This window comes from Pelophylax lessonae (assembly GCF_965119305.1).
Source record: "Pelophylax lessonae genome assembly, chromosome: 3".
Taxonomy (NCBI): Eukaryota; Metazoa; Chordata; class Amphibia; order Anura; family Ranidae; genus Pelophylax; species Pelophylax lessonae.
In genome coordinates, this window is record NC_138770.1 from 1,383,802 (window position 1) to 1,395,296 (window position 11,495).

At 45.6% G+C, this 11,495-nt stretch overlaps 4 protein-coding genes across 4 annotated transcripts in view; 3 read left to right on the top strand and 1 right to left on the bottom strand.

The window, feature by feature from the left end:
• The window catches only part of LOC309549119 (uncharacterized protein), a 2,919,967-nt gene that overhangs the window by 895,779 nt on the left and 2,012,693 nt on the right, over positions 1–11,495 (bottom strand). The window lies entirely within an intron of this gene.
• Positions 1–11,495, top strand: part of LOC309549117 (uncharacterized protein) — a 4,285,597-nt gene that overhangs the window by 785,118 nt on the left and 3,488,984 nt on the right.
• LOC309549121 (uncharacterized protein) overlaps positions 1–11,495 on the top strand; it is a 236,492-nt gene that overhangs the window by 109,663 nt on the left and 115,334 nt on the right. The window lies entirely within an intron of this gene.
• Positions 1,554–3,006, top strand: LOC309549126 (uncharacterized protein; the record flags this gene model as incomplete). The annotated part of the gene is made up of 1 exon (XM_082249162.1): positions 1,554–3,006. One exon carries the CDS (start codon positions 1,554–1,556, stop codon positions 2,694–2,696), a length of 1,143 nt encoding a protein of 380 aa, XP_082105288.1. The 3' UTR covers positions 2,697–3,006.

Below are 11,495 nucleotides of genomic sequence, written 5' to 3' on the forward strand. Positions count from 1 at the left end.
CAATCACAACACCAACTCCACCGCCAGACTTGAAAAAAAAAAAAAATGATCCGCTGTCAACTAAGACAAACCGCCAAATGCCTAGCTTGCCGTTTGACAGTTCTTATATAGCTAAGGGGTGGAGCCACCTAGTAATGTCACCTGGTGGCACCGCCCCTTGTAACATCAACAACCCAGCATGCATCGGTCGGTGGCATCACAAGGGGGACTGTGTGACCAGGTGACATTGCCATGTGGCTCCGCCCCTTACCTATATAAGAACTGTCAAAGAGCAAGCCAGGCATTTCCTTAGATAACAGCGGATCATTTTTCTTTTCTTTTTCGAGTCAGGCGGCGGCGTCATGATTAATGATGTATTTACATCAGGGGACACTGTTTTTTTTTTGTTTTTTTTTTTTATTTTAAACAAAGGAAAACTCCCTATTGATTTTATTTATTTTTACACTTATTTGACGAATGGGTAGGGGTACTATGTACCCCATATTCATTCACATGGGCAGGGCGGGATCTAGGGGTCCCTTTGTTAAAGGGGGTTCCAGATTCTGATAAGCCCCTTGCCCGCAGAATCCCACAACCACTGGACAGGGTTGTGAGGAAGAGGCCCTTGTCCCCATCAACAAGGTGCTTTGGGGTGGAGGGGGGGGGCAGAGCCCCCCTTCCCTAAAGTTCTCAACCGCCATGTTAAGGGCATGTGGCCTGGTAGGGCTCTGGAAGTGGGGGCACTCGCTTGTCCCCCCCCCCCCTCTTTCCTGGCCTGCCAGGATTTGTGCTCAAATAAGGGTCGGGTATGGATTTGGGGGGGACCCCACACTGTTTTTCTTTACTTTGCTGTGGGGTTCCCATTAAAATCCATACCAGGTCGGACCCATACGAGTTTTTTTTCTCTTTATTACTGGTAATTTTTTTTTTTATTCAGCTGTCAGTAAGGAAGTCCATTGACAGCTGATGACTTATCAGTTGTAAAGGACGCGGCGACTGTCTTCCTGGCCTCGCTCCTTAATAACCAGATATTCACTGTGCCCAAAGTGCATTGCAGGACATTTAGTGGGGTGAACACCTGCCAAACGACCTGCAAATTTGGGTGTTTGCCGAAGGGGTGAACAGGCGATGTTCAGTCCAAACTTTTGCCCGGCCCGAACCGTCCGCCCAACTCTATTGTTCTCCCCTCATCCTCACTCTCTGACCTCTGGTGGGGCTCAGCCCTGCTGTTATTCATGACAAAATCATGGACTAAATAAGGAAGTGCGGGACTTCTTGTGTTGGGAAGATGGCAATGAGTGATAGAGGGGGAGGGGACACTCGTCCTATAATCCCATCATCACTGTCACTCCTACAAAAGACAGTTCTCGTTGTTTGCTCACTCTCTGACTAAGGTCCATGAATAAATAAATGAACTGGTAGGAGATCAGAGGACCCATTTACTAGTTAGGGTGGAATTGTAAGATCCTCAGAGACAAAGCTGCCTGATGTGGGCGGAGTCTTGGTTTAGGGGAACCAATCTGCTCATGTCTAGTAATAATATTTGTATTTCTATTTTAGTACATGGACGGGAGATGAGGAAAACCTCAGAGGATTGTCTCACTTTGTCTCCAGACTGTAAAGTAGAAGATGAGGACATCACACAGTATAGTCCAGGAGAAAACCCGGCTACCTCAAATGTCCATCCGGCACCACACAGTGTAGATGGACCATCGTATTCCTCTTATCCTGAGGAACCTCAGACTGGGAGGGACAGTGCCGGACCATCGTATTCCTCTTATCCTGAGGAACCTCAGACTGTGAGGGACGGTGCCGGACCATCGTATTCCTCTTATCCTGAGGAACCTCAGACTGTGAGGGACGGTGCCGGACCATCGTATTCCTCTTATCCTGAGGAGCCTAAGACTGTGAGGGACAGTGCCGTCCTGCCAATAGATAAGAGGTTCTCCTGTACTGAGTGTGGGAAGTGTTTCTCTTTTAAATCTGGTCTTAATGTGCATAAAAGATGTCACACAGGGGAGAAGCCGTATTCCTGTCCTGAGTGCAGGAAATGTTTTTCACATATTTCCCATCTTTACAGACATCAGAAATCTCACACGGGGGAGAAGTCACTTTCCTGTCCTGAGTGCGGGAAATGTTTCTCACAGATGTACAATCTTTACACACATCAGAGATCTCACACAGGGGAGAAGCCGTATTCCTGTCCTGAGTGTGGGAAATTTTTTTCAAGAAAGTCCAGTCTTTACACACATCAGAGATTGCACACAGGGGAGAAGCCACTTTCCTGCTCTGAGTGCGGGAAATGTTTTTCAAATAAATCCAATCTTAAAACACATCAGAGATCTCACACAGGACAGAAGTCATATTCCTGTCCTGAGTGTGGGAAATGTTTTTCACGTAATTCCAGTCTTTACACACATCAGAGATCTCACATGGGGGAGAAGCCGTATTCCTGTCCTGAGTGTGGAAAATGTTTTTCACGTAGTTCTAGTCTTTACGCACATCAGAGATCTCACATGGGGGAAAAGCCATATTCCTGTCATGAGTGTGGGAAAAGTTTTTCAGTGAAGTCCAATCTTAACACACATCAGAGATCTCACACAGGGGAGAAGCCGTATTCCTGTCTTGAGTGTGGGAAAAGTTTTTCAGTGAAGTCCAATCTTAACACACATCAGAGATTGCACACAGAGGAGAAGCCACTTTCCTGTCCTGAGTGAGGGAATTGTTCCTCACTGAAGTCCTGCCTTCCTGTACATCAGGTATCCCACACAACCCTCGAGGTGTATTAGTGCCTTGAGTGTGGGAAATGTCTTCTATATGAATGTTGGTGGATATGTGAGGAAGAAGCACACCCTGATATACACCTCAGATATACTCCATGGCTGATCTTCATCATGTAAGAAACACTTCATAAGGAGATCAGAGATCACCAAAGACATGGATGAAGTGTTGTAGCGTGTTGGCCATTGATAGCAGTAGAAAAATAAAAATGCCATTACCTTTCATTGGCTGAGTAAATTTTTTGGTGTAAGCCTTTACAAACACTTAAAAAAAAAAGGTAAATTTAAAAAAAAAAAAAAAGTTGGACAAATGTGTGAAGCTATCATCCATCCTTGACAAATGTTGGTTGAATTTGACTTCATACAGTGATGTTCTACGATCTTTCTCCAGATCATAGAAAGGCTCCAGACTCCACCTAGTGACCATAAGGCCATGTTGCACTATTCTTCCTGATTTTGGTATTTCAGGAAAAATGCTGCATTATGGTCACTAGATGGAGCTGACGATCATAGGAAAGCACTGTGACTATATCAAGAATTTGTAATGGGGGAGGACGTGGTCGCCACGTAGCCGCATGGACGCTTGAGATCCGAGCTCCGCCGAACACAGGAGAGAATCCGCAGCCATCGGCATCCCTGCACGTCCAACATCGACATCTCCTACCTCCCGATACCCTTCTAACCCTCCTCTATCTCCAGATATGGCAAAAAAGAAGAAGGAGCCCGGCCAGCCCAGGAAACAGCACCATTTCTTTATGCCCCAGGATAAACAACAAGGCCATGCTGGCGCCGGCGGCCGCTCGCTGGCCTCTTCCAGCGGAGCCTCTCAGTCATCAGCAAGCCCTCCGCTCCATCCCTCTCACAAAGCGGCGCAACCCCGGTCCCCAGAGGCATTCACCCCGCTCTCTAGAAGTCCTGTAAAAAGCAAGCCACGGCTCTCTTCAGAACTGCTTCAGGAGGAGGTAAGCACCAGAGACACTTCCTCATTGAACTCCACTAGGGAACTTGCTGACACCATCAATGCCTTCCCCACATGCAATTAGCCCCTGTCAGACACCATGCTGAAGGACATCTATGCAACTATGTTTTTAACAATAAACCTGATTTGATATACTGCACCATGATTGCCCTCTATTTTTCACTGAGCCCGAGGTCACGATAAGGAGTTAAGGACGCCATAAAGTTTAACACCCCAAAAGCTGACAGGACAGGAAATACCCGGAGGTCGGAACAGGATATCGGAATAAGCAAAAGCCTACATGTTACCCGGAGGCTAAGCTTTATATACAGGCGCAATATACACCTTATTGAGGTGAGAATATAGAACACCTAGATGTGACACCTGGTGGAGGCAGCAAGTCACAACACCCTTATTTTGCATGAGAGCACGTTTATTTTTCTTTGAAGATATTGAAGGGAATTGCACCTGATTCTGGATTTTTATACATGGACACTATGAACACTGCACTTTATTTATTTTAGATTGAAGAGAAAAAGCACATAGCACCTTTAGTCTTTTTTGAAGTTCTATTTATATATTTATATTTTGTCAACGGCATATTTATTTATTGACATCTTTAAGAAATCGAAGTACTCAGCACTTTTGTCGTATAGAAGATATATTGAAATGTTTTAGTTTTATTTATATTTTAATTTATTTATATGATGGAATTAATTTGATCACCACGTTATAATTCAGTGACAACACATTTTCACCACAAGAACACGCTTTTATTACTGTATTTTACATATTCACATTTTTTTAAGCTATATTTCCACTTCTGAAGCGCACTACCCACCCAAATTGTACACATGCTGAAGGACATGTTATTGTCCCTGCGAGCCTCAATGCATAAAGACATGATGGACTGTGTACAAAACTTTAAAGGGGAAGTGCAGGCCTTAGGGGGCAGGGTTGACCACATTGAATCTAAGATGGGGGAGTTTGCAGCATCCCACAATGAACTGATCGATTCACACTATACTCATGAGTAACTACTGGAAAGGCTTAAGAACAAAATTGCAGATATGGAAGATCGCGCTAGGCGCAATAACATTAAAATTAGAGGTGTGCCTGAAGCCATACAACCTGCAGACCTGGCTCAGTATGCCAAAGGCCTCATCCAAGCGGTCCTTCCTTCCACACCTGCAGCTGAGCTGGTTATTGATAGAATCCACCTCCTCCCGAAGCCATCATACATATCGGATGATATCCCCCGTGATATCATCATGAGGGTTAATTTTTATCATGTCGAAGACCTTCTGACGTCAGCCTTTAGAAAAGCAACTCCAGTCCCGGAAAAATACGCTAAGCTTCAGCTTTTTGCGGACTTATCGCAGAATACCCTGCAAAAAAGAAAAGCTCTCCAGCTGATTACTAAAATGCTGAGGAACCACAATATTACCTATCGCTGGGGCTACCCGGTTAAACTCACCATTACATATAATCAAGGCACATGTGTTGTGACCTCCTTACAAGAGGGCCTGGCCTTGCTGAAATCCTGGGACATTCTCCCGGACCGGGAACCCGCCTCACAGGGATCTCCCGACTGCATTATTCAGATCCGTGATGACTGACATACAGTCTCATACAAAAAGAAGGGGAAGAAATCCTCAAAGAGATCGCTGTGACGGTGTTCACCGTCACTGAAATTTAAGGACAGATGGGTGATGGTTCGGATTGCTTCATATTTGTCAGCAAGGTCTCCATGTAGAAATATTGAGATTTGTTCCCATTTGCCATGAGGTCTCTAACCAGGAAGTACAACTCCTAATATGGTCATTCCAGGAAGTTCAATGAGGAGACGGACTGTCTAACAATGTTGCTTTTGTCTGAGGTGGCTTTCCATTCACCTATTGTCGGGTGTGCTAATAAACTCACCTGTTGTCTGCTAAGGGATGTATTGACACTCAGAGTAATGTGTATTGGGGGCTCGTTATGGAACCATTGTTCTGTGTCTGGCTATTGTGTACATTGATTGTCCCCTGGGGGCTTCTGTCTCATTACACATAACAGTCCTTCTAATCAAGCCATTTGTGGACCAATCCCTGCTGACTCATTTTCAAGTCCTCATTTGCATGGCTAAGGAGGACCTGAAGGAGAACGGCATGTACTGTGCAATTGACCAATGGGAAAGCGGTTGTTGGGGGCAGGATGTTCCAAATTCTGTATAAAAGTGTGCTGTGTACTTCCAATAAATCGTCTTCTTGTTTGAACTTACATACAGCCTGCCTGGTGTTTGTTCTAATGGATTCCGAACGGCACATAGCTGTAGTTCGGATCCTGGAGCCTTGGTTGACCGAACCATCAGACGTTGCGATCTGCAAGCTGACTCACTAGAAGCAGATGAGTGTCGGGAGAGCGGAAGCAAGCGAGCAAGGGTCTTGTTACATTGGTTGGCAGCGGTGGGATTTGCTCTCCAGTTACCGGGACACTCCAAACCACCACAGTCAATGACCAGCTATGCAGCATGCAGGAAGCCAAGCTCATACCATAGAGGACATCACCCAGCTAGTACTATTAGAACAGTTCTTTAACCACACCCCTCCGGTAGTACGGGATTGGGTGCGAGATAAGCAACCACAGACGGTAAAGCAAGCGGCTACTTTGGCCGATGAATATCTGGACTCTCGAAGGTCAGGCAAAAACGAGCGCTATCCACTATCTCGGCCCAGTTTACCAGCCTCTAAGCAGACTTCAGTACCTCAGTGGTCTGCCTCTAGACCCCCAGCCCGACCCAACCCTCCTACCGGACCTAAGTGCTATACCTGTAACTGAACCAGTCATCTGCAACGATATTGCCCTACCCAATCCACGAGGTATCGAGAGACTAATCATCCATCCAGACCAGCGGCTCATTGCTTCCAGAATGAGCCCAACCATCGAGATGTTCAGGAAGAGTGCGTGAACTTTTCGAAGCGGATCCTGTCCAAACTGCTCCCGGAGATAATCGGCAGCACCATCGCCAGGCAGTATGGGTTAATGGGCAGCCGGCCCAGGGACTCCACGATTCCGGGGCTACGATTACCCTCATCCAGCCTCACATGATTCCCCAGTCAGCCCGGACCGGCCAGACTGTTGCAGTCAGGGTAGCAGGGGGCAAGGTGCTACGTTTATCCACCGCCCAAGTCCTCTTGGATTGGGGCTCAGGGGAGTGATATGTGCGAGTGGGATTACTACGTGAGTTACCCGCAGAAGTACTTTTGGGGAACGATTTGGGCCATTTAACTTCCTCTTATGCCCCAGAGGCCACCATGGCCGGGACCACCAGACGTCACAGCCACAGTCGCTCTCCCATGTCAAATCGAAGGTGGCATATAGGAAGTAGAGTAAATTCGGGAAATCCTGATCCTAACTGCTGTTTGGGCGTGTTTGGCGTAAGTCTTTACACAACGGAGCGAGATCTAAGAGAAGTATTTTCAAAATATGGTCCAATAGCTGATGTATCCATTGTGTATGATCAGCAATCTCGACGTTCCAGGGGTTTCTCGTTTGTCTACTTTGACCTGCTCGGGGTCCCATTGTGGCTGTTGGACTGTTTCCCAATTTAAGGACAGATGGGTGATGGTTTGGATTGCTTCATATTTGTCAGCAAGGTCTCCATGTAGAAATATTGAGATTTGTTCCCATTTGCCATGAGGTCTCTAACCAGGAAGTACAACTCCTAATATGGTCATTCCAGGAAGTTCAGTGAGGAGACTGACTGTCTAACAATGTTGCTTTTGTCTGAGGTGGCTTTCCATTCACCTATTGTCGGGTGTGCTAATGAACCCACCGGTTGTCTGCTAAGGGATGTATTGACACTCAGAGTAATGTGTATTGGGGGCTCGTTATGGAACCATTGTTCTGTGTCTGGCTATTGTGTACATTGATTGTCCCCTGGGGGCTTCTGTCTCATTACACATAACAGTCCTTCTAATCAAGCCATTTGGACCAATCCCTGCTGACTCATTTTCAAGTCCTCATTTGCATGGCTAAGGAGGACCTGAAGGAGAATGGCATGTACTGTGCAATTGACCAATGGGAAAGCGGTTGTTGGGGGCAGGATGTTCCAAATTCTGTATAAAAGTGTGCTGTGTACTTCCAATAAATCGTCTTCCTGTTTGAACTTACATACAGCCTACCTGGTGTTTGTTCTAATGGATTCTGAATGGCACATAGCTGTAGTTCGGATCCCGGAGCCTTGGTTGACCGAACCATCAGACGTTGCGATCTGCAAGCTGACTCACTAGAAGCAGAGGAGTGTCGGGAGAGCGGAAGCAAGCGAGCAAGGGTCTCGTTACAATCGCCATCTCCAATTCCTAATGAATAAGCATCTCCCTGTGTCTGGCTGCATATGACCACGTACTTTATCCCTCCCATTGCTTTGTGCAGAATGCCTGAACTCAGGTTCCATTGACTGTTTGTTTTCCCCCTCTTGTTTGCTCTTTTGGTCAGCATTTTTCTTCAGGTGATCCATCTATCACTGCGTATGTTATCTGCAATCTCTAACGTGACAGCTGCAGCGACGGCTCGACCGGCCCATGGACACTCGCAAGTTATCCCTACCATTCACTGGTTAAGGTAACCTCATCTCCTTTTTTACACACCCACAATGGTCATCCAAGTCACATCGTTTAATGTCCGTGGATTGAACCACCCTGCTAAGAGGACCTATGTGGTGTGAAGCCATTAAACTTCACTGTGATCTGCTATGTGTCCAGGAAACACATTTCCAAGCCGCTTCTGCACCAGCCTTGTCACATATGAATTTCCCTCATGTTTTTGTGGCCTCTGCACCACAGAAATGCAAAGGGGTATTGATTGCAATCAGAGACACAGTAGCTTTCTCCCTCAAAAATCTGATATCTGACCCAGATCCTGCAATGCGAACTTAACAATCTCCCCTTCACGGTTGTCAACGCTTATACCACTAACACACACCACCTGCATTTTTTGGAGAAAACTGTTCCTTATGGTGGACAAACTTAAAACAGGTTCTACATTGATATGTGGAGACTTCAATCTAACAGCTGACCCTTCGTAGGATATATCTTCCACACCTAGACGCCTCCCTCCTGCACTACATCCTATCTTCCATGCAGCGGATGTATATGACGCCTGGCGATGCCTCCATGCAGGCGTCATATACATCTCACGGCATCACAACTCATACTCACGAATTGACATGATTTTAGTCGATAAAAACCTGCTCCAACTTGTTACCACGTCCGACATCCCCGATATCACCTGGTCAGACCATGCCCCTGTCTCTGTAACCAGACCTAGTTCAGCCAGACCAATCGGGCTTTGTCCAAGACCTCGGATGCCACCAGGCGGGCTATTGGTATAATTGACAGGGCTGGGGCCGGTCGGGTGCCTTCTCTGCTGCTCTCCTTGGACGCGGAGAAGGCATTTGACGAATCCATTGGAACTATATGCACAGTGTTTTGCAGAAATTTGGCTTTCAGGGCTCTATTTTATCCACCATATTGGCCCTCTATTCTACCCCCTCTGCCAAGGTGTACACCTGTACATGCTATTGCAGATATTTTCCATAACCAATGGAACCAGACAGGGTTGCCCGCTATCCCCTTCTATTTTTAACTTACTCATCAAGCCTGTATTCCAAGGGAATGGGGGGGAGGGATACTGGACCTTAGAAAACCCACTCAAACCTACAATGGGGTATGGGGGTGTGATATATGTATATACATATATATGAAATATATTACCTCAAACCCAGCAGCATATAGCCTGTGTGCCAAGCAACTCAAAAATTGCAAGAAAAACAGTAGTGGAAGAAAAGCAGTTGCAAAGTATGGCTACAACGAGGGTGAGGTAAATTGAATCACATAGAGCTTTATTGAATGAAAAATTATTGGATAGAAGTTAAAACAACAGCATCAACATTGCACAGAGTGTAATGAGAGAATAACCAATCGACATAAAGATGAAACACTGTAAAAGGTCCTGTCTGATGAAAAATGGCGCCACTACGCTACAGACTCCACCCACCACCCCAATGACACATTGAAAAAACCAACATTCACTTGAAAATCAAAAAATATTCATGATAAAAATAAAGTTAATTGTAGTACTCTTGGAGTATGAACATAATATGTATGGATAAAGCCACCTCCAGTAGAAACATCCAGTTGGGGATATTTGAGCAAATTTTTGATGTAAAAGTTTTGGTTGGTGGTTATCAAAAGTCTCCGTATATGACCGTTAGGTGCAGGGTCCTCACGCCCATATGGTATACAAGGGCAATTGATGGCTCTACCACAAACTTCCTCTGGTAAATGGACATGTATTGGATGGCTGCACTTTCCAGATGAATCTTTAAACACAGAACACAGCAGTAGACACCATGTAAAGCGGCACGGACATATGACTAAAGCAGACAGACAGGCAAGCGAAGCAGGCAAACAAACAGATGGCTTAAACAGTGATTTGCATACCCGATCTGATATTCAACCAGTATATGTGTCTGAGCAGTCAGAGCGCTCTGCAGCTAAATGTCCTCTGGTCTGTAGATATTGCAGTCCGGGGTACAAGATTATGCTCACTGATAGACACACGTGGTATGTCTCCGACCGTTCAGTTAGCCTTCCATCTCTATAAATTTCACCAGGACAGGCATGTTTGCAAACATTTAGTAACAGGGACAGAGCCGGTTACTGACCGTATGGATAGTATGGATCCGTGTGATGTCTGCTTAGTACCGTCCGTCAATATGGAGGAGTTAGTCCAGTTGCATGTCCGGCCGTGGTGAGTCTGTTGAGGGGGCAAGCCTTAGTGTCCGCCAGAGAGCGTGGGAGCTTTTCCGTCTACCAAACAGGGCTTGGGCACCGAGCATCCGATCTGTGTACGCGGTCAATGTTTCAGATAGGGTGGAGGGTGGAGTCCGCAGGCGTAGTGGCGTGTGACGTCGACGCATTTCGCGTGACGCAGCACGCTTCTTCAGGACGTAATTAGCGTCCATTACGTCAGTCCTTTAATACTAGGAGCTCAGCGATCATTGGGTAAAGACAGTCAGGCTCCCTGCTGACGTATTATCACCTAAACAGTGACCCCTAGTGGACTCGGGAGGGATCAACACTAAAAAGAAGCACATAGATTGTTACAAGCAAAATATATAACAACGTAATCAATACTATCATATATGGTTGTAGATAAACAGAATACCAGGTGATTAGGAGTTTATCTATGGATGGAGGGAGCAGAGGAATCCAGTTATCATTCTTACGAAAAGATAAGGAGAAGCATTTAAAGATCGGGGATTGCAATCATCTCCAGAAAAGAAGTATCAAGTGTGATGTAGGGAGGCAGTTCTTATCACATTTATTCCCTAGACCATAATCCAGGGATATTTTACAAGGCCTTAATACTCTTACATCATATCCACACTACCATACATGGAGTATACAATGGACATATACAACCCATATAGTATATAGCAGTATGTGTTACATTGGTGATCTATTATATAAGAAAACATAGCAGGGTTAGTGTATATGTCCAAGTATAACTATTCCAAAATTGTTGTTATTGATTCAAGAATATTTTCAGACTACACTCGGTGTTAAGGCCTTTGGGTATAAGAGTACCTAGACGAAAAATCCAGGCTTTCTCCCTTTGAAGGAGAATCCTGTCATAGTCACCTCGTCTGGGTGAAAGATCAAGGGAAAAAAAGCCTTTAACTTTTAGGCCTTTAGGGTCACTATTATGTAGTTCTTTAAAATGAATGGCAA